This window comes from Notechis scutatus, chromosome 5 (assembly GCF_049901735.1).
Source record: "Notechis scutatus isolate UNSWTSFEM ecotype Mainland chromosome 5, rNotScu1.2, whole genome shotgun sequence".
Classification (NCBI taxonomy): Eukaryota; Metazoa; Chordata; class Lepidosauria; order Squamata; family Elapidae; genus Notechis; species Notechis scutatus.
The window spans coordinates 56,335,211-56,360,972 of NC_142013.1; the positions used below are offsets into that span (position 1 = coordinate 56,335,211).

The 25,762-nt window shown below is 38.2% G+C and overlaps 1 protein-coding gene across 3 annotated transcripts; it reads left to right on the forward strand.

The window, feature by feature from the left end:
* Nucleotides 1–25,206, forward strand: RRP1B (ribosomal RNA processing 1B). 3 transcript variants are annotated; one of them, XM_026674026.2, is made up of 16 exons: nt 1–233; nt 555–637; nt 6,194–6,251; nt 7,023–7,108; nt 10,765–10,826; nt 13,108–13,237; nt 13,806–13,870; nt 14,268–14,434; nt 16,232–16,323; nt 16,866–16,963; nt 17,077–17,096; nt 18,076–18,201; nt 22,046–22,749; nt 23,464–23,598; nt 23,979–24,045; nt 24,441–25,206. In XM_026674026.2, exons 1-16 carry the CDS (start codon nt 89–91, stop codon nt 24,629–24,631), a joined length of 2,229 nt encoding a protein of 742 aa, XP_026529811.1. In that variant the 5' UTR covers nt 1–88; the 3' UTR covers nt 24,632–25,206. The 3 variants fall into 3 exon arrangements, with proteins under 3 accessions (XP_026529811.1, XP_026529812.2, XP_087823677.1); XM_026674027.2 differs by lacking the exons at nt 23,464–23,598; nt 23,979–24,045; nt 24,441–25,206 and adding an exon at nt 23,285–23,380; XM_087967551.1 differs by lacking the exons at nt 1–233; nt 6,194–6,251 and having other exon boundaries at nt 549–637.
* The last annotated feature ends 556 nt before the right edge of the window (nt 25,207–25,762 follow it).

Genomic DNA, 25,762 nt, shown 5'->3' on the forward strand with positions numbered 1-25,762 from the left:
GACGCCATTCACGGGCGCCAAGGAGCGGTTTCAGGCCGATGTAGCTGCGCCTCTTGTTCGGGAAGAAGGGACGTGGTTGTTGGGGATTATGGCTCCTGCTGCTGTCGTCTCTGCTGGGCAACCTCCTGAGGTCCAATTTGCTCAGAGGTTGGCCTCGAACGAGAAACGGATTCGGGATCGGGCGCTAAAAAAGCTACGTGGCTACATGACGCTCAGGACCCAGAGACTAGAGGGTAAGGTTGGAGAAGCACGTGGGACAAAACATCTGTGTCAGGCCAGCGGGAAGGACCATCTCCAAAGCGTTAGGAGCAAAAGATGCATTAAAATGTTGTTTATATGAATAGCGTAACATATCTGCTACATTTTAACGGCTAATATGACAAATTGATATTTGATTGCACAATTCTACATAGTTCTCTGCTAATTGTGTATTTTTGGCAGATGGACGATTCCACTCAATTATACATAATTCTTCGCTAATAAATGGGTTTCCATCACCTAAGCAGTTGCAGGGCAAATTTCAATTTACTTTTTAAATAACTTTTGTGTTATAGGTTGCTTCAGCCAAGAAGAATTGTTAAAAATATGGAAAGGATTATTTTACTGTATGTGGATGCAGGATAAACCTCTCTTGCAGGTATGTTATATGGAGTTGGAAAGGATCACAAGGATCATTTAATCCAGGGGTTCTTAACTGGCAGGTCCACAACCCTTTGAGGATCCATGAACAGATTTCACAATGTCTATGAATTTGTATGGGGGGGATACAATTTTATTTTCATATATATATATATTGTGATATTACTTTTTAATATTTGTGCATTGTATTTGAGCATAATTGATCTCCATAGATTTCACCAGACTGGAAATTATAGAAAGGAGATCAGAAGAGGGTGGGGATAAATCTTGAGAATTGGGAGAAAAAAATTTCAGAAAATGATGAAGAATGGAGGAACGATTAAGGAAAAAAGCCAAAAGATGATAGAGAATGGTAAGCAAGCCAAAAAACAACAAACTAAGACAGAAGAGAGACTTAGAGATGATGGTTATCAACTTGAGAAAGAGGGACTCCACATGAAGAGGTACCTTAGTAGTAAAACATATATAATAGATTTTGAGGGGTTTGGACTAAGAATTAGAAAGAATAAGAAGGAATAATTAAAATAGAATAGTTATGAAAATAGGATTTTATAATAGGTTAGTTAAGTAAGACAGATAAATGCTTATGGAAGATATAAGTGGCTAATACCTAAGGTGGAAAAGGGAAGGTTAAGTGGAGTCTGATAGAGAATAGATATAATTATATAGTATAGGATAATATTTTAATGAATTAAATTATATATGTTATGTATAAAAGACAATGAGGATACATTATGTTTGATATTGGCTACAAGAATAAGATGGAAAATATATTTGTGCAAAAATGAGGAGTTAGAGGGAAGGGACCATTTAGAAAATTAATATATGCAACTGGCAAAAGTAATATTGGAAAGGGGATGAAATAAGATGAAATTTTAAATGGTTAATGAAGTTATACAAATATACTAAACTGAAATATGTTGAATATAAGATCAAGGAAGGTAGAGTTTGATTAAAAATAAAGCGATATAAAGCAATTTATGAGAATATAAAGAAAAAAAATTGGTAATAGATGATGTAATGTTAGAAAGCTGTAATGATTAATGAATTGATATGGATAGACTAAATGGTAAATATGCTGAACATGAGAATATATGACTAAGGAAGATAGAGATTGATTGAAAGTAAAGAGACTGATACAAATTTATGAGAATATAAAGAAGAAAATTTGGTAATAGAAAATGATGTGATGTTAGAAAGCTGTATTTGCGATTGTGGATATGATGGATTTAAAATGTAAAACACCTGGAACCACAATGTTCTCTCAAAGATGTATTCAAATAATTAAAAAATAAACTTTTTATAAAAAAAAGATTTCACCAGACTCTTGGGCACAAAAAAAATAACGTATCTAATTAATGGCACAAAAAGATTTAAGAATCTTTGATCTAGTCCAATCAGCTTTGGTGTATAATAAAGCTAATTACTTTAAGGTTAAATATTGCATGAGACATGACTCCAGCTTTTTGAAAGCCTTAAGAGACAGTGACTCCACCATTCCATAGATTGATTACTCCATTATACATCCAGTACAGATCTTACTAATAGGAAAATTTCTCCTGTACTTAGACAAAAGAGCTGTAACATATATCCATTAACAATCCTACTTTCTGTGGAATGGAAAACTTACTCTTGCTTGTCTGAATCCTGATATCCTGTCTCATAGTTTTCTTTTCTCCAGGCTGAACATCCCTAGTTTTTTCAGTCTGTCCTCAACCAGGGCAGGTCACCAAATCCCTATATCATGGTGGCTAACCTTTTTGGGTTCCTGTGCCAAAAACAGTGCACACGCACTTGCTTGCCAGTACCCAGAATGCAATGTGTGCCCCCCCTCCCCATGCCCCCTGCACATGCGTGTGCAATCCCCCACCCGCTTACCTGCACTGCGCCTCACAGCTGATTTTTCAGCTGGTTTGAGGCCTTTTTCGGCCTCCCAGAAGCTTGGGAAAAGCCTCTGCAAGGCTTTTCAGGATGAATTATAGGCCTGTTTCGTCACTTCCGGTATTACAGGAAGTGATGGAACGGACCTATAATTTGGCCCAAGCCTCTGGGAGGCCGAAAAAGGCCTCAAACCAACAGAAAAAAATCAGCTGTGAGGTGTGCACATGCGCAGTGAGGTAAGTTTGCCTGTGACTCGCGTGCCAGCACAAATGGCTCTGGGTGTCACTTGTGGCACATGTGCCACAGGTTCGCCATCACGGCCCTATATCATTTTTGTTGCCTTCCTCTGAACCTGTTGTAATCTATCAATGTCCTTCTAGAAATATGTTTAGAATCATACTACTAAGATGTAGTGTTACCAGTGCAAAAGTAGAGGGGGATAAGGAATTCATTATATTTTTGCTACAGTATTTCTTCTGATCCATCCCAGAACTGTGTCACTGCTTCTAGAGATTGCTTTACACTACTGGCTCATAACTTGTTCTCAATTCAGTATGTGTCTTATATTTTTTCCTTACTAAATGAAAAGGTAGTTTTCAACTTATAATCATTTGTTTAGTGACTGTTCAAAGTTACAATGGCACCGAAAAAAGGTGACTTATAATGGTTTTTCACTCTTGCAACCACTGCAGCATTGCCCTGGTCATGTGATCAAAATTTGGCCGTTTAGTAACTGGCATGTATTTATTTCTGTTATAGTATCTTGTGGACATGTGAACGGTCAGATTGCATACAAGTGGCCTGCTTTATTTGTTCTTATATCTTTCCAGATATAAATGGAAAGTAATTACTCTTAGTTATTCCCATTTAGAATTTCTGAGGTCCTTTTTAAAAATACATGTCATAAAATTTACTTTTAGAGCTGTGCTGTATGGTACTGTTTTATACAGTATTATTATGAGAAACCAGGAAGAAAAAAGAAGTCAATAAATCTTAACTGCTTTGTAGAGGTAGTCCTCAACTTACCACCAAAATTGGGATCAGATTTTCTATCATAAATTGTTGCAGTTATAAGTAGAATCATCCTGTGACTGTACTGGATTTTTCAACTATTCTAATGATGGTCATAAGTCAAGTTACACAATCGTAAATGCATGTCCAGTTTAACTAATGGTGCTTTTGCCACTTTGTATCAGAAACCAGCAAAAACTTGTCAAAAATTGTGATGAGATGACACATGACCATGGAACACTGCACCTGGTCATAAATGTGAGCTGATTGCCAAGGGCATGAATTATAATTACAAGGGTAGGGTGATGGTCGTAAATTCAAATTTAGATTGTAATTGACTTTGGAAGCTGTTGTTGATTCAAACCATTATTAAACAGTGGCTGTAAGTCAAGGAATACCTGTAAAATCTTTGTTCAAATTTTTACAGCTATCTTAATGCAGATATATTAAATCCAGAATTATGATACTGTATAATATATGCTCATCTGTTAGTAATTATAGATGTGAGGGAAGTATGTATTCATCAATTCATAATAATTTACTTGTATTCTATGCCACCTGCTCTGTGGAATTCCAGGCAGCAATAATATTGATGGGCTCAATTAATAGGTATTTTGACTATTGTCCAAACTTTTTCATTTTGTTTCCACGGACTGAAATAGAATGTTTTATGCCAAAACATTTAAGTTAGTATTTTTCTTGAGACATGATAAATTTGTCAGCTTTTCCAGACCTATTATTTTTCAGTTTTGTTTTCGCAGCAGCTCTTATCATCCTAGTTAGTATAGTTAGTGCCTATTTGGAAAGGCCTTCTGCTGTTGAATCATTAAAAACATGGTTCATAAATTTAAGCCATTATATTCATTTTTGGTTTTGGTTTTAAAGATGGTTTTCTAATTATTTGTATAATAAATTATTTATTGATTCTGTCCTAACCGATTACCAGTTTTTAAAGTAAATAACCATTCTGGTATATTAATGTTCTGATATACTACCGTGTTTCTCACATAATAAGGCCGGGCCTTATTTTTTTTTGACCCCCGAAAAAACGGCTAGGACGTCTTTTCGGGGGTGACTTAATTCTCCCCCCTTGCATCCTCGGGTGGGTGGGCGGGCGGCGACAGCTTGGATATTCGGGAGACCTTCGGGTTCGGGTCACCGTTGCTTTCCCTTCTCCCTTGCTGCCACGGCGTTTGGCGCAGCCACGTGCGGCCAATCAGGGCTCCTCCCTGCAACCGGAGCCCTGAGGAGACACTTGGCTTCAGGCACTCCCGTCTTCCCTTTGCTTTCGAAGGTAAAGCGAATTATTTTACAAAGCCTCCCCTGCCCGAGAGGGCAGCCCAACCACGTGGGTTTTGCCTCCTTCCTCCCGACTCCTGCGGCGCCTCTGCGCCTCTTCCTCCTCTCTTCCCTGCGGCAGCACAGGACCTCCAGCGCAGCCACCCGTGCGCCTCTGAGCGCTTTTGACTCAGGAGGAGGCACGCACACACCGCGCTCACTTTCCCAGCTTTGCCCAGCCCTTACGGCTCTGGCGCGGCCCTGGTGGGCAGCGAGCGCCTCCCGCCGGACCCTCCGCTCATCCTGCCAGGGCCGCGCCAGAGCCGTAAGGGCTGGGCAAAGCTGGGAAAGTGAGCGCGGTGTGTGCGTGCCTCCTCCTGCCCCTCGTTCCCAAATCTCGCCCGGGCTGGCGGGCGCTAACCTCGCTCATTCTCCCCGCGTCGGGCTACGGGTGGTGGCTGTTTCCGCTGCGAGTGGCTCAGACCCGCTGCTGCTGCTCCGCAGCCGCCCACCTGGCCTTTCTTTGAGGTGGAAGAGCTCGCTGGGCTGAAGGGAGCGGCGCGTCAAAGGCGCGCAGCGTAGGGAGGTCGGGGAGGAACGGAAGAGGCCCGGGAGATTAGCCTCCCCACGTGGGGTTGGGCTGCCCTCTCGGGCAGGGGAGGCTTTGTAAAATAATTCGCTTTACCTTCGAAAGCAAAGGGAAGACGGGAGCGCCTGAAGCCAAGTGTCTCCTCAGGGCTCCGGTTGCAGGGAGGAGCCCTGACTGGCCGCACGTGGCTGCGCCAAACGCCGCGGCAGCAAGGGAGAAGGGGCAGCAAGGGAGAAGGGAGAAGCAACGGTGGAAGGTCTCCCGATATGAAGTGCCCCACCAACGCAGGCAGCACCATATCCGGGCATGCAACAAAAGTACTTACTAACGGCAAGCCCCCGCTCTCCCCCATTTCGCATGTTTAATATGGGGCTTAATTTGGGGGGAGGGGCTTAATTTGATTTTATGCCAATAAAACATGGTGGGGCTTCCTATTGGTGGAGGCCGTATTGTTGGAGAAACACGGTAAAATCTAAAATATAGACAGTCTCTTAATGCTTCTCCACAGAAGTATAAATTAAGAATTTCATGATCATATATGAGGCTGTTTGATCTACTGGTAGGAAACCTCTGCATGTTCTACCTTCAGTGTCAGGTTGTCTTTGTATTTAAACTATGACAGAAGAGCTTAATTAAGCCCAAATTGTATTGGTGCTTATACCCATCGTCAGTTTTCTATATTTAGGGAAGGTCCGATAGCAGGGTCAGCTTTCTGAGAGGGGAATTTCCTGAATATTATACTAATAGGAATCTACTTGTGTGACATTATTACTAAACAAAATTCTAAATTTCCAGGAGGAGTTGTCAAATAATATATCACAACTTATCCATTTAATCGAGAATATGGATACTCGTAAGTCTCTTCATTTTTATTTCTTTTATGTTCAGGAGCTTATAGCCAAGGCTTTGCATCACAGTGCAAGGAAGAATCAGTTTATGGAGCCAGAAATTTATTTCCTGGAGATGTATCTAAATCCTTAAACAACAACAGTATTTCTAACACATACCATTCTTGGAGCAGAGTGCAAGATTAAATGGCAACCATATTTAGATTCTTTATAGCTTAATGGTCTAGAAAGAGGTAGCGACAACAAACCACAAATTTGGATGTATTTAAAAAGTGCTTAGATATTTTTAGACAAAACTTTTAATTGCTGCAAGTCATAACTTTATAATGATGCATCTCTGAACACAAACTGCTGAGAAATATAGGTAGGAGGATTCTGTTGTGCTTTCATTCTACTTCTTCATACTTTACTACCCACGGGGGCCTGGTTAACTGCTGTGGAGGTGGTATAGTAATCAGGCCTTTGGTGTAATGTTCTCTCAGAACAGGTGACAGAAAGAGAATACAAAAAAGGAGGGTTGCCCATTCTCAGCTTTGGCACTATATATGGCAAGATTTCAGCTCAGATGGATCAGCATTAAGAGAATTCAGTGTTTAAGGTTAAAGTGAGGAGGGGGGAGGGAAGCAGACTATAGATACCCAGCCCTTCACCTCCTTTGGTGTGTCTGCTGCTGGGATTCTTAAAGATTAATTTTTCTTTCACTTATGAAAGGTGACTGGAAATTTATGAAGAAGAAAATATGTGATTTCAACATTATATTTATTATCTCAAAACAGGACACTTGTTCATTCAGACTTTCTGGCAAACTGTGAATCGTGAATGGAATGGAATAGATCGATTGCGTCTAGATAAATTTTACATGGTAAAGTTAAATTCTTCTTCCCTTTTGAAAAACTCCTTGGCAAAAAGAGAACATGTAGAGTCAGAATCAGAATAGAGCTGGAAGGGACCTTAGAGGTCTTCTAATCCTACTCAAAGAGAAGACCCTGTACCATTTCAGATAGGTGGCTGTCCAGTCTTTTCTTAAAGCCTCCAATATATCCAGGGATATATTGTTCCACAACAAAAAAAAAATCACTTTCAGAAATAAGATTGGTAATAAAACAAATTAACATCAATTTAAAATGCATTTTCTCATTTAAATGTGCTAATGCCATATGTTTATATTCTTATAAAAAGCTTTTCTAAGCAAAAATAAAAAATTTGTTTGAAAAGAGCTTCCAAATCATAGCACATATCATTTTAATCCAGATTTCATTTCAAGTCCTTTTATTTACTTGAATAATTAATGTACACTACACATAAGAGTAATGTAACTGGTTGGTGGGTTTTAGTATTTTAGTGAAATTATGTTCAGATTTTATTATTGTTGGTATTCCAAATATTTGTATTAATAATGCATTTATAATGTTAATGGAGTATAAATATTATGAATCTTGGTAGATTCTGTGATATAAAAATAGAAAAATAAATATTCATGCCCTGTTATACAATTGAATTGTTAATATTTTAGTCAAAACTAAGAAAAAAATTATGTAACTTAGAATATACAATCAAAATTTCTATATACAGATGAAACTCAAAAAAATTAGAATATCGTGCAAAAGTTCATTTATTTCAGTAATGCAACTTAAAAGGTGAAACTAATATATGAGATAGACTCATTACATGCAAAGCAAGATAGTTCAGGCCGTAATTTGTCATAATTGTGATGATTATGACTTACAGCTCATGAAAACCCCAAATCCACAATCTCAGAAAATTAGAATATTACATGCAATCAATTAAACAAGGATTGTACATAGAACAATATCAGACCTCTGAAAAGTATAAGCATGCATATGTACTCAGTACTTGGTTTGGGCCCCTTTTGCAGCAATTACTGCCTCAATGCGGCGTGGCATGGAAGCTATCAGCCTGTGGCACTGCTGAGGTGTTATGGAAGACCAGGATGCTTCAATAGCGGCCTTCAGCTCTTCTGCATTGTTCGGTCTCATGTCTCTCATCTTTCTCTTGGCAATGCCCCATCGATTCTCTATGGGGTTCAGGTCAGGAGTTTGCTGGCCAATCAAGCACAGTAATCCCACGGTCATTGAACCAGGTTTTGGTGCTTTTGGCAGTGTGGGCAGGTGCCAAGTCTTGCTGGAAAATGAAGTCAGTATCCCCATAAAGCTCATCTGCAGAAGGAAGCATGAAGTGCTCCAAAATCTGGTAGATGGCTGTGTTGGCCCTGGACTTAATGAAGCACAGTGGACCAACACCAGCAGATGACATGGCTCCCCAAATCAACACAGACTGTGGAAACTTCACACTGGACTTCAAGCATCTTGCAGTGTGTGCCTTTCCATTCTTCCTCCAGACTCTGGGTCCTTGGTTTCCAAATGAGATGCAAAAGTTGCTCTCATCAGAAAAGAGGACTTTGGACCACTGAGTAACAGACCAGGTCTGTTTTTCTTTAGCCCAGGTAAGTCGCTTGAGACGTTTGTTGTTCAGGAGCGGCTTGACAATAGGAATACGACATTTGAAGCCCATTTCCAGGATCCATCTGTGTGTGGTGGCTCTTGATGCACTGACTCCAGCTTCAGTCCACTCCTTGTGAAAGTCCCCAACACTTTTGAATGGCCTTTTCCTGACAATCCTCTCCAGGCTGCAGTCATCCCTGCTGCTTGTGCACCTTTTTCTTCCATACTTTTCCTTTCCACATAACTTTCTATTAATGTGCTTCAATACAGCACTTTGGGAACATCCAACTTCTTTTGCAATTACCTTTTGAGGCTTTCCCTCCTTTAGAGGGTGTCAGTGATGGTTTTCTGCACAACTGTCAGGTCAGCAATCTTTCCCATGATTGTGCTTCCTACTGAACCAGACTGAGAGACCATTTAAAGGCTCAGGAACCCTTTGCAGGTGTTATGGCTTAATTAACTGATTAGAGTGGGACACTTTGAGCCGAAAATATTGAACCTTTTCACAATACTCTAATTTTTTGAGATTGTGGATTTGGGGTTTTCATGAGCTGTAAGCCATAATCATCTCAATTATGACACATCACGGCTTGAACTATCTTGCTTTGCATGTAATGAGTCTATCTCATATATTAGTTTCACCTTTTAAGTTGCATTACTGAAATAAATGAACTTTTGCATGATATTCTAATTTTTCAAGTTTCACCTGTAATTCTTCAAATAGGATTCCTAGTTCTTAAATGCTTGTTCAGATACAACAAGAGATATGAGTTATTTGAACCATTACAGGTAGACCTGGAGTTATGATAGCTAATTCAGTGACCATTATTACAATGGTACTGAATGAGGGGGACTTACAACCACCCACACCATGATGGTTATTGCGGTGTCCCCAAGGTCACAATCTGTGTGCTCAGGCACCTGACTCAAAATTATGACATTGCAGCAAGCTACCATAACAATTGCCTTTTTTGACCTTACCTATAACTTCCCACAAAAAAATTCAGTAAGAAAGCAGGCAGTGAAGATCATAAGTTGCTTCTGCCAGTTTTTATCCCAAGTTTTTGAGATTTATGAGAGTTCAAGGACTCTCTAGCACCTCTCTAGCATGCACACACCTTCTGCCAGCTCACTCTTGCTCCCTAGTACCTGTCTATGGCTCTTGTTAGCCCATCTGTACTCTCCAGTGCCTACTCTTGGCACTTCCAAACTCCATGTGCTCCTTGCCTGAGACTAAGGCCTATAGTTTTGTAAATAACAAGTTATTTGCCAAAGTCATGGTAATGGAAATTCTATTATTATTGATCCATAATGTTCATATGACTGTTCCGCAGCTCTGCATTTTGGAGATAATAGGAACGTATCTGGAAGGTACCTGATTTGAGAAAATGGTCCTAGTCAGTTTCATAGATAGATTTTAATTGTAATTAGGAAATAGAAGTGTTATAAGACATGCTATCTAGAGCCCTATGCTATATCTTAACCTCCATATCATTAGTGAATTTAGCAGTTGGCAAAAATACTTATTTGAGGGAATGGATTTGTTTAACAACCGTGTGGTTGCCTAATGACCACTTGGTTCACTTAAAAACCATGATGGCTGATTTTATGGCTGTCATAAAAACAATTGTAAAGACAAGTCAAATCACATGATGACCCACTTAATGACTGCAACAAGTTATGACCTAGAGTCTGGGCTCAGTTGTGGCCATTAAGTGAGGACTACCTGTACCTCCTTTTCCATTGTAAAAATACTGTCCTGTATTCGGTGAATGAACAAGACACTGGGCTCGTCTTTCTCACTCCCACAACCAAGACCCTTATTCTACTCAGAAACAGTGGATGCACAGAAATCCACTATGCATTCAACTAACATAGCATAAACTCATAACATGTAAACATCCAACTCCTCCATGAAGGATAATATTTAGCTTAAAATGTGTACAGAACATCCCTATATTGTTCAAATTCTTTCAATATATTGAGTGCTGTCCTATAAACTTAATAACATGGTGGGGAAAATTGTGTGCATCGTTTGTTTTTTTCCCTAACCTAGTTGATCCGCATGATGCTGAGGCAGTCCTTTGAAGTTCTGAAAAGAAATGAATGGAATGCAAGGTAGGCCATATCTGTTGTTTGTATAGTGTGTTGTTTGTATAGTGTGCCAGTCTTATGACCTTTTGATTTTATCATTATAAATACCTCACCATCGTGTTTGTAAAGCATGTTTTATGGTGCACCTAGTTTGTAAATCAGATCGTGGCTTAGCATGATAGATACATTCATTGAGTTCTGTGAGATCAATATTTACTTGCTTAACTACCAAACATAGCATTTCATCTATTAAAAATAATGTCGACATGACATTTCTTTTAACTGTGTGTTCTAATGAACATCAGTCATCTGCTCATTGATTTAATATCATCTGATCTACAGATAGTCCTCGACTTACGATCATTCAGTGACCACTCAGAATTGCAATGGTGCTAAATGAAGAAACATACAACATATACTCAAAGTTATGACCACTACAGTTCCCTCATAGTCACCTGATGAAAATTTGACAGCATGACAATCTTCTTGCTCTTACAACTGACCACAGGGACAGTGTAACTGTCCCTATCAGCTATCTTTCCCCTCATCCTCCCCTTCTGGGTGCCTTGGGGCTGCTTCCCACCCAGCTGAGTCCCCACAGGCTTTGGGCCTATTTTCCGCCCATTGCCTTGGTCCTTCTCCCTGCCTTGTCATGTCTAGCTACACTTACCTTTTCCAATGATTGCCTTTCCAAAAGATAGCCCAACCAGTGCAACTGTTTCCAGGGACCACGTGTGAACTGGGGAAGTGCTGCCATCCTGGAAGTGGGTACCATTTGTGGAATCTCTCAGAAGGGTGCAATTTTCCACATTGGTATCCATCTCCAGAATGACACAAGACAGCCTCTGCAGGAAGGCTGCATATCACACCAGCTGGGCGTTCTTTTGGAAAGATGTACTTCAAAGAGGTAAGTGGAGGAAAGTATGATGGAGCAGTGAAGAGGCCTAAAGCTATGGGACCCAGAAACATGGGAAGTGGGCCTGAAGCCTGTGAGGACCCAGCCAGGTGGGAAGCAGACCCAGGTTCTATGGGGATCTAGGCAGGTGGAAAGCTTTGCAAAGAGGACCTTAGGTGGGGATGCCCTGGGAGCACAGGCCATAGGTGAATTGGTGAAGTGCCATTTGTGGGGGCCTGGTCCTGAAACAGAATGAAGGCCTGCACCAGGTGTGCCAGGGCCTCCCCCACCCTGAGGTTCCCTGTACTCCACTTAATGACCACAGTGGGAAGAGCTGAGATTTCAATTGTTGAGGGAGGGAGGCGTGTCATATGGGCAACCACTATGACTTATCATAATTTGGGGCTGAATTGTGGTCATAAGTCAAAGACAACTACCGTATTTATCGGCGTATAACACGCACAGGCGTATAACACGCATCTTCATTTTAAGGGGGAAATTTCAGGAAAAAAATTTAAAAATTCTGCCTGCCTGCCTTAGTTTCTGGTTGTTTGGGAGCAGCTTCGGCTGAGAATAATAACTATTCGCCTCTTTTACTCAGCCGAAGCTGTTCCGATTCAACCATTAACGAAGGCAGGCAGGCAGGCAGAACGGAGCACTGCGGGCGGGCGGGCGGGCGGGCGGACGGGGTGGGGGTGGGGAGAGGCGACAGGAAAAGCCCCCCACGCTTCTTTGAAGCAGTTTCTTCCTGTGCTGGTGGAGGAGCGAGAGAGCAACTGAGAGAGCTGACCCAGAGAGAAGGACAGGCTTCGGTTGCTTCCTCCTCCCCTTCTTTCATTTGTGTCCTTGATCCCGATCCCAGCAGCATTCACCGAAGGCTTCTTAACATTATATCGGCGTATAACACGCATACATCATTTGCCCCCTATTTTCAGGGGAAAAAAGTGCGTGTTATACGCCGATAAATACGGTATATATAACTCCTCCCATTACTCTATATCAAAGAAGGCACAAAATTGAAACCAAGCTGGGAAGTTGCATTAATTGTACCATTAAAATGTACACCTGCATATGTTTATAAAATACAGTAGCTCTTTAATTTTAATTATGATACAAATCCTATTCAGTGAAATTGTGATACAAGATGTGGGATCGCCTTTTAAAATGAAGTAATAAAATCAGATCTCAGCTAACTATTTTTTTAAAAGTGTATACTGGTGAGAAATTTGGACCCTGTTTCAGTGTGCACTTCTGTTTTTTTGTTCCCACATTATGTGGAGATGAAACCATTTGGTCCATGCTTTGCCAAATGTATTTAGGTGAGCACTTTTTGGACCTGGCAAAAGATTTTATGATGTAATGTAACTGAATAGCCTATGCCGCTAATATTATTTTTACATTTATTTCCAGTTTAATTGAACGATTTCTGAATATGTTAATAATGGAAGTTATGCATCCAGATAGCCATGCTCCCATTGGTATTAAATTGCATTTCATTGATATCTATCTGGAAGAACTGGCTAAAGTTGGAGCTAAAGAGGTCAGTAGCAAATTGTATGACATTTAGGCTTCTCCATGCTGGCCCCTCACCTGAAAAGCATCAGGTTAGGGGAAGATCATTACACTTTACTCGTTTATAAAATGTATTAAAAACACTGGTGTCAAGTTTTTACTGTGTAATGCTCTAAAACTCAGTTTATTTTATTTTGTGAACAGTGCCCTGGTTTCCAATTAGTTTTATATATATGAAAGGAATAAAAGCAAATAAGAGTACAAACAGAAAATACAAAAGGGAATAAATGTGAAAAAGAAGTGTGAAAAAAGTTAACTTTACCCATTAATGCCAGTATGTAAAAGATCATTTTTAATTGCTTGTCACCCTCTCTAAATCTAACATAATTTCTCTTTTCCTATTGTTTATCTTTTAAGTCAAAAAATACAAATCCATGAGCTTCACCAAACAAACCTTGTCAGCAAAAGGTGTTTATCAAAGTATGACAATGCCCTGTTTTCTATGACTATAATGTTATACAGTATTTTAATTTAAATTTCAAGAGTCATCAACTTATACATAACAATATTTAAAATGTATATTTTTATCTTTACAGCTCACAGCAGACCAGAACATTAAGTTTATTGAACCATTCTGCAAAATTATTGCCAGGACCAAGGAGTATGTTCAAATCTTGACAATATTTATATTAATATACTGTTTTAAAAATAGTAAATAAAAATCTGAATGGGAGGGCAGAACAAAGGAAAAGTTACTGTGAAGGATAGCAACATGTTGACTATGAGAGAAATATTTTTTAAACATGCCTGGAAGTAAAATTATGTGTAACTATAGCAACAACATTTCTATGTAGCCATTATAGAAATGATTGTTCTTGATCCTCCTGCATACCTCAGAAAATTAGAGAATTATAATCATGCGATTGTCTGTTTTTCCTTTCTTATTTTCTGAATGACTCAGAACTTGTTTACGAGTTAGGTTACAAAGAAGTTCTATTAACCACATTCCCTAAATATATTCTCCTTCCCCCCCTCCCCACAATCTTTTCACTGTTCAGTCATCTTATGCTGCAAGCCATAATCTGTGGCATCTTTGAAACCATTGTGGATCAGTCCCCATTTGCCATAGAAGATTTAATGAAAGAACTAGAAACTGGCAGTGATGTTGACAGTACCTCAGAAGATGAAAAATGGACTGACAGAGAAGATGCAGAAATGGCCAGAGGTAAGACTCATTTCCCTGACACTTCCTTTGGAAAATTCTAGAAAAATATCTTCCAGTGTTTTCTTCACAGAACTTTCTTTTAGCACATAAGCTTCTGTGAATACAGTTCATTTAGAAGGAAATGGAAATTAGAGATTTCCATTTCCTGGAAATATCTAAAGAGATATTTCCTGACACTTGTTTTCTAAGCAGAATTTAAAGTTTTGCTTTGTCTTCTAACAAGCCTCTGTCCAGTATTTATAAAAGGCTGTGTTCTCTTTTATTTCCTCCAGCTCCTAAATGATTTCAGATATACCTTCTCTGCTGAAAACATTACTTATAGGTAGGCTGTGTTCAGTGTTAAAGGAGAGGTTTTCCTCTCATATATCAGGACTTCCCCTTATTTCCTCATATTACACATTCAAATGCTCTCTAAAGGTCCTGTAACACAGGGGTCACCAACCTTTTGGACCTCAGGGACCACCAATCTCATAATTTTAAATCCCAGGGACCACTAACCGGTTCTGTGGGTGTGGCCTAATTTGTGGGTGTGGCCTGGTGGTCATGTGACTGACTGGGCATGGCTTGTATGTAAATATTATAAATATTTGTAGGTCTAGGTGTGTTCGGGTCTTTTCCCGGGTAAGATTAAGAGTATCTTGGTGACGTTTCGGCGAGGTCCCACTCGCCATCCTCAGGCTGGTGCTTTTGGCTTCGTGCCAGTGCAAGCAGATTTATAAATATTATATATTATATAAGTATTTATTATTCAATATTTATTATATAATATTTATTATATAAATAGTTGTTTATTATTCAATATATATTTATATAAATATTTATTATAAATTATAAATATTTATATAAATATTGAATTTTTTATTAAAAAAGAGCAACTTTTACCCAAAATCCGGCAAAACAGGCAGGCAGATTGAGTTGCTCACAGAATTACAGATTCATTCAGAGATCTATCTATCTGCCATTGGCTAGCTCAGTCTGTCACATAAAATTTGCTTGCAAGCAAACTCATAAAATTTGCTAGCAAGCAAACACAAAATTAACTCACAACACATCATGTATGTAAATATTGAATTTTTTATAAAAAAAAAAAGAGCAACTTTTGCCCAAAATCAAGCAAAGCAGGCAGGCAGATTGAGTTGCTCACAGAATCATTCAGTGATCTATCTATCTGCCATCGTCTACCTGAGTCTGTCACATAAAATTTGCTTGCCGTGAGTCTGCACTGAATAATAGAAGCTTCAGTCCTAAGGGAGGTTTGGCTGTGCTTAAAAGCAGAGCTAAAGATCTAAAGACTAGCTAGAAAGCAAGAAATCCAACCATTTCCTGCTTCCTAGCTAATCTAAATCTCCCGGCACAGCAGAACAGATGATGGTCAGAAAAAGGAAAAATAGCAATTTAGCAGACAAGTTTGCCGGGTAAGGAGTGAGTGGGTGGGAAGGGTTCCCGCGGACCATGTGGGCTGCACAGCCTTGTGTTTCTGCGCAGCCTGGATTAATTGCTTTGGAGGGGGGTGCTCTGGGGGTGAGATTTCTCTGCAAACCCCCAAAATTTTCTCACAGCCCACCGGTTGGCGACCGCTGCTATAACAGATTTGGTCATACAGTGACAAGTGACGGCTTCACAAGATAAATTATGCAATCATTTTCTTGGAGATACTAAGCTTTATTGGCTAAATGAAGACAGGAAATATTTCCCCATGTTGATCAGGAATGAAGCAAAGAGTGAGTGAGAGTGAAGTGGATAGGACCATCCGTTTGATCTCTGACACTTCATTTTTGGTTTTTCTTCATAACATAGGCAGGGGCTTGTCAAACAAACTGTCTCCAAATTCAGAGACACATGGTAATATTTCAGAAGATATAGAAGCTAACATTGGACCTGTTCTTCAGGTAGGCTCCACCTTTATCAAATTACTAGTTTTAGAACTCTGGTTACTAAAATTATGGGAATTGTGGGACCAGATTGGGGAAGGCTGGTGCAGGGTTTGAAAACTTCTGATTTAAAACTGATAAATTGCACTGGCTACTTTATTTTCAATAGCTGAAAATTAAATCAAGCTATCAATCTCCCCCCCCCCCCCCTGTGCAATATTGGGGTAGGGGGTGGCATCTCTAAGTTGTATGTACTTCAAGTTCTGAGGAACATCAGATGCCATTTGAGCAATTCAGCATGTATTGACTCATAAACAGTGATGGTCCCAAGTCTTCCTGAATGTCTTACTGTGATTTTTTTAAAGAGGATACTTAATTGTTCATCAGGCTGTGATGAAGGGACCTGGTAGGAATTTGCGTGGATTTAGGCTGGTGAGAAAAAGTAAATATTTTGATGGTAAATAGAAAAAGGAAAGAATGGTGTTATGATACTAACATTTTAGCATTTTCGAATGAAATGATTTTTAAAATTGACCTAAGTTGCTTTCTTTTTTTGACAGTTTGATTATGCAGCAATTGCCAGCACAATCTTTGAGTTGAGCAGCAGAAAAAACACACCTGCTTTTAACAGAAAGCGCCTCTACAAATTGGTTAAAAAGTATGTTTCCTGAAATTCCTTAAGTCCTTCATTTTTCCACACCAATAAATCTGGTACTTTCTGTTATGGAAAATGAGTAAAACGATATAATTTCTTTTCACTTCTCTTTCCAGATTTCAAGATCTTGCAGAAGGTAAGACTTCATCATTTTTTTCAAGCCTTTGGGAAAGCAATAGCATGAATAGAAAATATACACTAGAGTTTTATGTATTATCCTTTGAAGGAATAATCATGATTTTCAACTTCAATGCTTAAGGAAAAGTGAAAGTAAAGTAGAGTTGTTTTCTAATACTGATGGCTTTGTGGTCATGTCCATATAGTGATCTTGGGAACAATAAGGAAGTATTTGCCATTTCATTTTCTGAGATAATTTGGGAATTCTCAGAGAACTCTAGGATTTCCTGGTGGTCTCCTAATCATGCACAAACCAAGTCTGATCTTTCCTAGCTTCTTTCAGGCTCAGGCAATATGCTGGTACCTGAACTGGACTTACATTATCACCTAAATCAGATTACAGTACTCTTTACAGCTGGAACTGGAACTTTTTCTCCCCTTCATGGAAAGCCACATAGTCATTACAGTTGCTGGAGTCAGTGCCAAAAACATGTGAGGCCAGCCCCTTTTCCCTCCACTCTTCCTTACTAATAGGCTTCTGTAAGATGAAAATAACTGGCAGTCTATTGTTTTATTGTAATATAAAACACAAGTAGTATATTATATTACTTGGGTGCAGATACATTTATATAGTGTTGACTGCGGACCATTAACATTCTGATTACTTAGATAACTTATACTTATTGTTTTCTTTATCTTTGACAGTTTATGCCTGTTATCGATGATTTCTAAAATGTTAATATTGTTTAAATTTTACAACAACTGCAAACTGTTTCAGCATTCTTAACTGATTTAAGGCTCTTTGCAATTAAGCCTGGGGCCCTGATTACCACCACTGATTTCAATTTTGTTCCTTCAAGTAAATGTTTTATTTACTATAAAATATTCATGATAGCATACATGCATGAGTTTTAAAAAAGCATGGATGTTAATATGAGCGAAGAATCTTTCCAAGAATCTTTGGCTTGTGGCAGTTCTTATTCTGATGTCCTTTTCAGGCAGTTTCCCTCAAAATGATTTCCCTGAAGATGTCTCTACAGATGAGGATGATGATACCTTCAGCAGGAAGAAATTGAAAAGAAAATCTGGGAAACCCTTAGATAAAGTTCAATTGGAGAAAAAAGGTAAGGAAAAAAAATCTGTTTGTTTCTTGATCACAGTAAACATTTTTAATTACAATTTGTTGAATCAGCTATAGAAGTCATGGTTTGTACATACTGTGTTTTCCCAAAAAATAAGACCCACCCCCAAAATAAGAGCCTGGTTTTGGGAGGTGGGACTAATGTAAGACCTACCCCAAAAATAAGCCCAAGGGAGTGTGGGTGTGGCCAGCACAAGAGGTGGTGAATGCATGGGGGGAGCAGCCATAGCCCACCATCCCCTTGGTGCAGTTTAGATCAGTCCAAAGGTGCAGGCTGAGTGGGAGACAGACAATGCGGATATGCTGAGCAGTTGCCAAGCTCAAAGGAGGCTTGCACAGTGACACTGGCAGCAGGTGTGGAGGCAGAGGCACAGGGGAGGGGGGAGGCAGGTGATTCTGATGCCCCGTGCAGGCGCCTGCCCTGTTTCGCCCGAGGTAAGCCAAGAGACAGTTAGACAGAGTGGATGGTGTGTTGGGATTGCCTCCCCCCCCGCCTCTGGCTCCTCCCGGCACTTTTTGCCCAGAGGGAGATGAAGCTTTGTTCTGCTTGCAAATGGGGTGCTTTGAAACGGTACTAATTGTAAAAGTGTCCCATTTGCAAGGAGATGAAGGTTTGTCTCGCTCTGGGTGAAAAGTGTTTTGGTGCCTATGGGGGTCTTGGGAACGGAGCAATTTGCAGCCAATGGGGTGCTTAGGTCTGGTCCTACAGGGCTGCCCTAGAAACAGCGAAGGACTGGCCCGCGGTGCCTCTGCCAGCGAAAGCAGAGCTCGGGAGGGCTGCACTGAGCTCCGTTTTCACTGGCAAAGGGCTGCTGGAGGCCGTCACAGGTGAAAGCAGGGCATGGAGGGGGCACAGGCAGCCCACCCAAGGTCTGTTTTCAAGGACAGAGGGCTACAGGAAGCTGTTGCAGCCAAAAACTTAGATCGGGAGCCTGTTTTCGCTGGCAGAGCACTCAGGCCACCAAAGGTGGCCCTGACAAGAGTGATGTCAAGCTGGCCATGCTCACCTTGGCCACGTGCACCCTGGCTTCCGAGGTCAAACACAACCCTGATGCAACCCTCAATGAAATTGAGTTTGACACCCCTGCTGTAAGCCGTTGCGGCTGTGGGCAAGCAGATGGTTGGCCGCAAAATAAAACATCCCGCAAAAATAACATCTGATGGGTCTTTTGGTCCAAAACAGATATAAGACCTGGTCTTATTTTTGGGGAAACACGGTAGCACTAAGGCACAATCAGTGGGTCTGCTAACTACACTAAACCAAAAATTAATCTTTTTAAAAAATATATATATTTTATTTTACAACATATCCATCTTTCAATTAAACTGTGTCGACTGAGTACATATATCTTGTGCACATATTTATATTTAATATATGTCTCTTACTATATCAATAGTTATATTCATATTAAAAACTACTCATCCTTATTTATCTTATCATTGTAGTAATCTTAATAATACATTAAGCCTTATATTCATTGACCTTCTTTCTTTATTTTCCAACCATGTATAAAATAAATCCCATATCTTATAATATTCCATTTCTTCTTGTTTTTAATTGCCAATGTTAATTTGTTCATTTTTGCACATTCTAATATTTTCATAATCACCTCTTCCTCTATCGGAATCTTTTCCTTTTTCCAATTTTGAGCAAATACAATTCCAGCTGCTGTTAATTTATGTATGATTAAATATGTTTTTTCTATACTATAGTTTTCAGGTAAAATCCACAAGAAAAATATCTCAGGTTTTAAGTCTATGTGTTGTTTTATCATCTTTTCCAACCATGTGTGTATTTTTGTCCAATATCTTTTAGCTTCTGTACATGTCCACCACATATGGGTGGTGTCTGGTAGCATTTCCAGCATTTAGCTGATTTATCTTTGAACATCTTTGCCGGCACAAAGTGCCATCTATAAAACATCTTATACAGATTTTCTTTATAACATTGACATTGTTAATTTATAATTTCTATCCCATAGCTTCTGCCATTTATCTAGTTCTATCCCATAACCAAAATTTTCCCCCCTCGTCTCCTTCACTTGTTCTTCTAATTTCACACCTAATAAATATACAATTGCTTAATAATCTTTTCTTCTGTTCCTATTAGGATTTTATCTAATTCTGTCAATTCATTATAAAACCCTCCGCTTTAATAGCTTTTTCATATCTAGAATGTATTTGCATGTATTAGTACCAATTCATATCTATCCCTTGTTCATTCAGTTCTTGTTTTGAGTTCACCCTTTTCATTTAAAACAACTTTATATTTAACAATATTTCCCATTTTAAGAATATTGGATATATAAACATTTCCATCATGGATAATCAGACTGGAATCTTCAAATAATGTTGTTCCCTTGTTTTCTCCCATATTGACAATAAAGCATTTCTTACATAGTGTCTTTGAAAGTAGCCGTGATTGTTATTTTTCCCATATCATAAAAATGTGTGCCAGCCCAATTGCAAATAGTGCACCTCCAGTGTCAATAGCCTTGTATTCCTGAACACAATCCATTCTTTCATCCACATCAATAGCACAGTTTGGTAATATAATTCCCAATTGGGTAGCCCGAACCCTCCTCTGGTTCTTGCATCCTTTAACAATTTTAATTTAATCCTTGCTTTTTTCCCTTGCCATATATATTTTAATATTATTTTGTTTAAATCATCAAAATATTTGTTCTCCAATTTTATTGAAATTGTTTGAAACAAGTATAATACTCTTGATAATATATTCATTTTATCCCTAAAATTGAAATTGTTTGAAACAAGCATAATACTCTTGATAATATATTCATTTTATCCCTATTAGTGATAGTTGCACATTTTTTCATTTTTCCAGGTCTATCTTAATCTGTTGTTTTAATTTATAATAATAATCTTCTTTAATCGTCCCACATCTTGGTGTTAGTTGAATCCCCAAATATTTCACTTTCTTTGTGATCCATTAATTCTCTATTTTGCTTTTCTGTAACATTTTTCACTAAGATCTTAGTTTTTTCCTTATTTATTTTCAGTCCCACAACTTCTCCATATTCTTTTATCCTTTTTATCAGTTTAGGTCCTGTTCCTAATGGTTCTTCTAATATGAAAACCAGATCATCTGCAAATGCCTGCAATTTATACTCTTCCTTTTTTATCTCCATACCCTTTATTTCCTTATCTTTTCTAATATTTCTATTTAACACTTCTAATGTCAATACAAATAACAATCTTGTTCCTTTCTTAATATTAATTTTCCCAGACATATCACCATTTACCATTATTTTTGCTGTTTGTAGTATATTGCTTTAATCATTTTGATAAACCTCTCCCCAAAACCCATTTCTTGCATTTGTACCAACATGAATTGCCAGTTCATGTTGTCAAACGCCTTCTGTGCATCTAAGAATATCAGTGCTGTCTGTTTTTCTGGGTGTGCTTCATAGTATTCCAATGTGTTCAAAATTGTCCTCATATTGTCTTATATTTGTCTCTTGGGCAAGAAACCATTTTGATCAGCATGTATGAATTGATTTAAGAATCTCTTTAGCCTTTCTGCCATTATTGAAGCGAATATTTTATAATCTGCATTCAATAAAGATATCGGTCTCTAGTTTTTTATCTGTTGCAAATCAGAATCTTCTTTCGGTAATTTAAGCCTCCATCCATGAATCAGGTACTCACCCAGTCCAGATATAATTATATTATGGTTCAGCATTATGCATAAAACACACAACTTCATATAATCTGCTAATTTGGGCTGCTGGTATTATTATAGAGTTGTCTTACAACTAGTCACCAGAGATGCTATTCAACTAATATCACTTAATTTTTCTTGACAGACAACAATCAAACCCAAAAGAATGATGATGAGGAAGAAGAGGCCAACAGAGGGCTACAAAAAAAAAGGAGGAGGAGAAAATCCAGTCAGAGAGTTGGTACTTGCATGCCCACTAGAAATAATGAGAATAGACCAGTCAGTGTTGAATCCAAGACACCAGATCCAGCCAACGAATCCTCAGATATCAGGAAATGGCAGAAATCTTCAAGTGCAGAGAACAATGAAGTTCCTTCAGTCATTCCCATTGAAGGACTTGGTGATGATTCTTCTTTGAAGTCACTGACATGTTTAGCCAATGACATAAAGAAGCCTTCTCCACACAAAAATGGGAGCCTACCAAAAGTTCCTAGAAAAATTATGTGTCAGAATGGACAGAATTATGACAATGAAGAGGACCCTAATTATCGTACTACAGGACGCCACACTGGTAAAATTATGAAGAGGCAGCAGAAATCAAAGCCAGGAATCACTGGAAAGCTTTTGTCTGAAGAAAGTGTTAATCTGCCAGAGAAGAAATGCCTTGTAGAGTCAGAACCTATTGTGCTTCATAAAGTCAAGTTGAAGAGAAAAAAAATGTTGGGGAATTTGGGGAGGACTATATGTTCCAAACAGAAAGCAATTGACTTGAAAATGCAAAGAAAAAGCAAGAAAGGCCCAAATTCCATAGAAAGAAATGAACTTGAAAACAAGAAGAGGAAGAACGAAGTAGGTGGATCTACTCTGTTGAATTTTTCAAATTAAATCATTTTCTAAATTTTTTAATCCATTTTCTGAAATGGAAAAAAGCATTCTTACTCTAGTGCAATTGGTTGGTGATAAAATAGTATCAATTTAATGCTGTAATTTCACAAGTTAATTTTAATTTAAAATTCTACATCCTTGTGCTAATTAATTGGCTAACTGAAAAGAAAATTGTTATAAAAGGCTAAAGGAAGACCAAACATTTAGGGATATTGAGAATGTATGTGTACACCCTCTGATTTATTTTTAGAATAATTTCCTTATCAGGGCTACATTTAAGCCTTTCATCTGTTAAGCAAATGCGAACAGTTGGAGAAACAAAGAAAAAAAATCCCATTTTAAATTGAACAAATTTTGCATTCCCTTAAATGTAAAAAACATTTTATTTGGAAATCCTAAATCATTTTTTTTGGGAAAAGAACATCATTTTGCTCTTTTCAAAATATTTATCTTTTATTCTTTAACTTCCCTGAAACAGACTATGCATGTTATTTCTTAGGTCTGGTTCCCATGGAAAGGCATTCAGGTAGCTATCAATGGATTTATAAATCTCTCAATTGGATTTAATGTGTCCATATAAAAATAAAGGAGGGAGGTGGAGGGATGGAAGAATTCTTAATAGATGAACGTATGTGCTATTTATATTATGCATACTTTCTGTTCTTTTTCTTCTTGCAGGAAACTGGTGGTATTGCCCTTCCAATAAAGAAAACAAAGGCAAAGGTGGAGAATGATTTTGTGAAGTTTGCAAAGACAGCTTTACCAAAGCCAGCCTTCTTTAGAAAAGCTAAAAGAAGCATTACTGCCATGCCGGTATGATAACATTTCTATAGTTTATATCTTGAGAATGTTTAGAATAATAGTTTGAGTCCCTTTTAAACAATGGCATTTTTCAATGTGATATATCACTGCGTTGGTGCCCTTGTTCTCTAAAGATTGCTTGTTTAGTCTCAGTTCTGAGACTAAATATGCAATTCTACAAACTTACTGCTTTTAGAATGACTTTTGCAAACTTATCTGTGGGCCATCTGGCCACTTGCAGGACATTGGCAAATTGGATGATGGTGTATGTTGGCTGATGCTTTCTAACTATTACATATGATTTGGTTCAATATTCTAATAAGGATGTTAAAAAATACTTTAAGCAATAAAGATTTAATTAGCCCAGGAAAACAACTATATTTGTCTTTTAGTTAAGCAAGCTACAATCTTCCAGCTACAAAAAGGTTACCTTTGGATTGAATAAGAATATGACTACTGGTAAGATATTTTCTTTCTTGCTTTGAAAGGCCTGTGTTATCATATCATTTGTGCAATAAACTAAATGTTAAAGAGTTTTTTCTGGCCAAAGACTTAACTTCATTTGAATTATTACATAAGCATTGATGTTGTTAAAATGGCAGTGATGCATGTATTTTGCTAGAAGCATAAAAGCATATTTTTCTCTGCTGAGATCCCCATCTAAGTAGCATGTGAAAAATAAATTGGTTTAAAAATTAAACAATGTCTGCATTCTGAGGATCTTTTGCTTATAAAAAAAAATATTAGAAGAATGTAGTTTTTCTCCCTTCACTTACACATTAGTACTTTACATGCCTAGTAACAAGGTAACACAAAACATGTAATGTTTTTCTTTCTAATCTTTTGGTTTACAGAATTTAAGAAGACAGACAAAAGTATCTTAGTCAGTCCAGAGGGAGTCTCCCGGGTAGCTTTCAATCCTAAGCAAAAACCACCCCATGGAGTCCTAAAGTTCTCCTCTAGCTCTTTGATGGAAACCCCTCAATTAAAGAAGTCTCTTGTAATTCCAGCTAAGAAGAGACCAACTGCTATGGATTTCTTCTAAGCCCAATAAATCGAAGAGAATTTTGTTGTGAATGAATGATAGATATATGATATATATATGGAGTGACCTCAGGTTTGAAAATCTGTTTTTCTAAAAACAAGTTATCTAATGAATATTTTTATAAAGCTTTATTTTAAGCTGCTTTTTGATGTACTCTTTATTATTTTAATCTTAATGGGCTCTTTTGTTTTCTACTCTGTTTCATTTTTCCTCCTCACACCTTCCATCTTCCTATCTAACACTTTGGGTTAAAATAACAATATTTATTGAAAACAAGTTTTTCAAAGGGGAAAAAATCTTTGTCTGAATCACTTGTTTTAATAGTATAAATTAAAACTGTTACTATTCATACACACGGTGCACTTCACATATAGTGCTTAAGCATGTGTGATAATATTCTTAGCAATTTGAGAATTGCTCCTCTGTTCAGAAAATGTATGTGTTCCAGTCTGATGCCCCTCAGATATGTTGTGAATAAAATTCCAAGCCAGCATAATCCATACTTACATGGAAGATAATCTACTATATATTTTTCTCTAATAAATGCATGTTTATGCAGTTTGTCTTCACAAAAATATTCAATCAAGGCATTGTTCTTCCTCTATTAAAATGAACTCAATTATCACTTTTGCAGAAGCCTCTGTGCTGTGTGATTACAGGGTAAGGATAGTTAATAAGGCTATTTGAATCAAAAAGAGGGGATGGGATTCACTATATCTAAAGTCCTGCTGATGCCAGCAGGATGCAAAAAGTATTTTGCTGGGAATCTTTCTCCCACCTTCAGAGTTCCTGTCTTGTCAATTTGCCATACATGGAAACAAATAGCTTTACTGATTAGATTCACCGTAACTTGGGATCAAGCTGGGGAATAGAAAGGTTTGAGTTCCCACTGTTAGAACCATGCCACCAGCTATCTTTTTAGATAAATGGCAAAACCTTTTTTTTTTTTCCTGCTGGCACTATGGTACTGGAATTTCAAGGATAGATATTTTTTTTCTCCATCCTTCTCCATCTTTACCAGAATGATTCAAAAAGTTTATATAAAGTTTGGAATAACTTCCAGGAACCAGTCTTCAGTATGTAATATGCTGATGTTACCATGCCTCTCTTCATTTTGATGTTATGAAATTA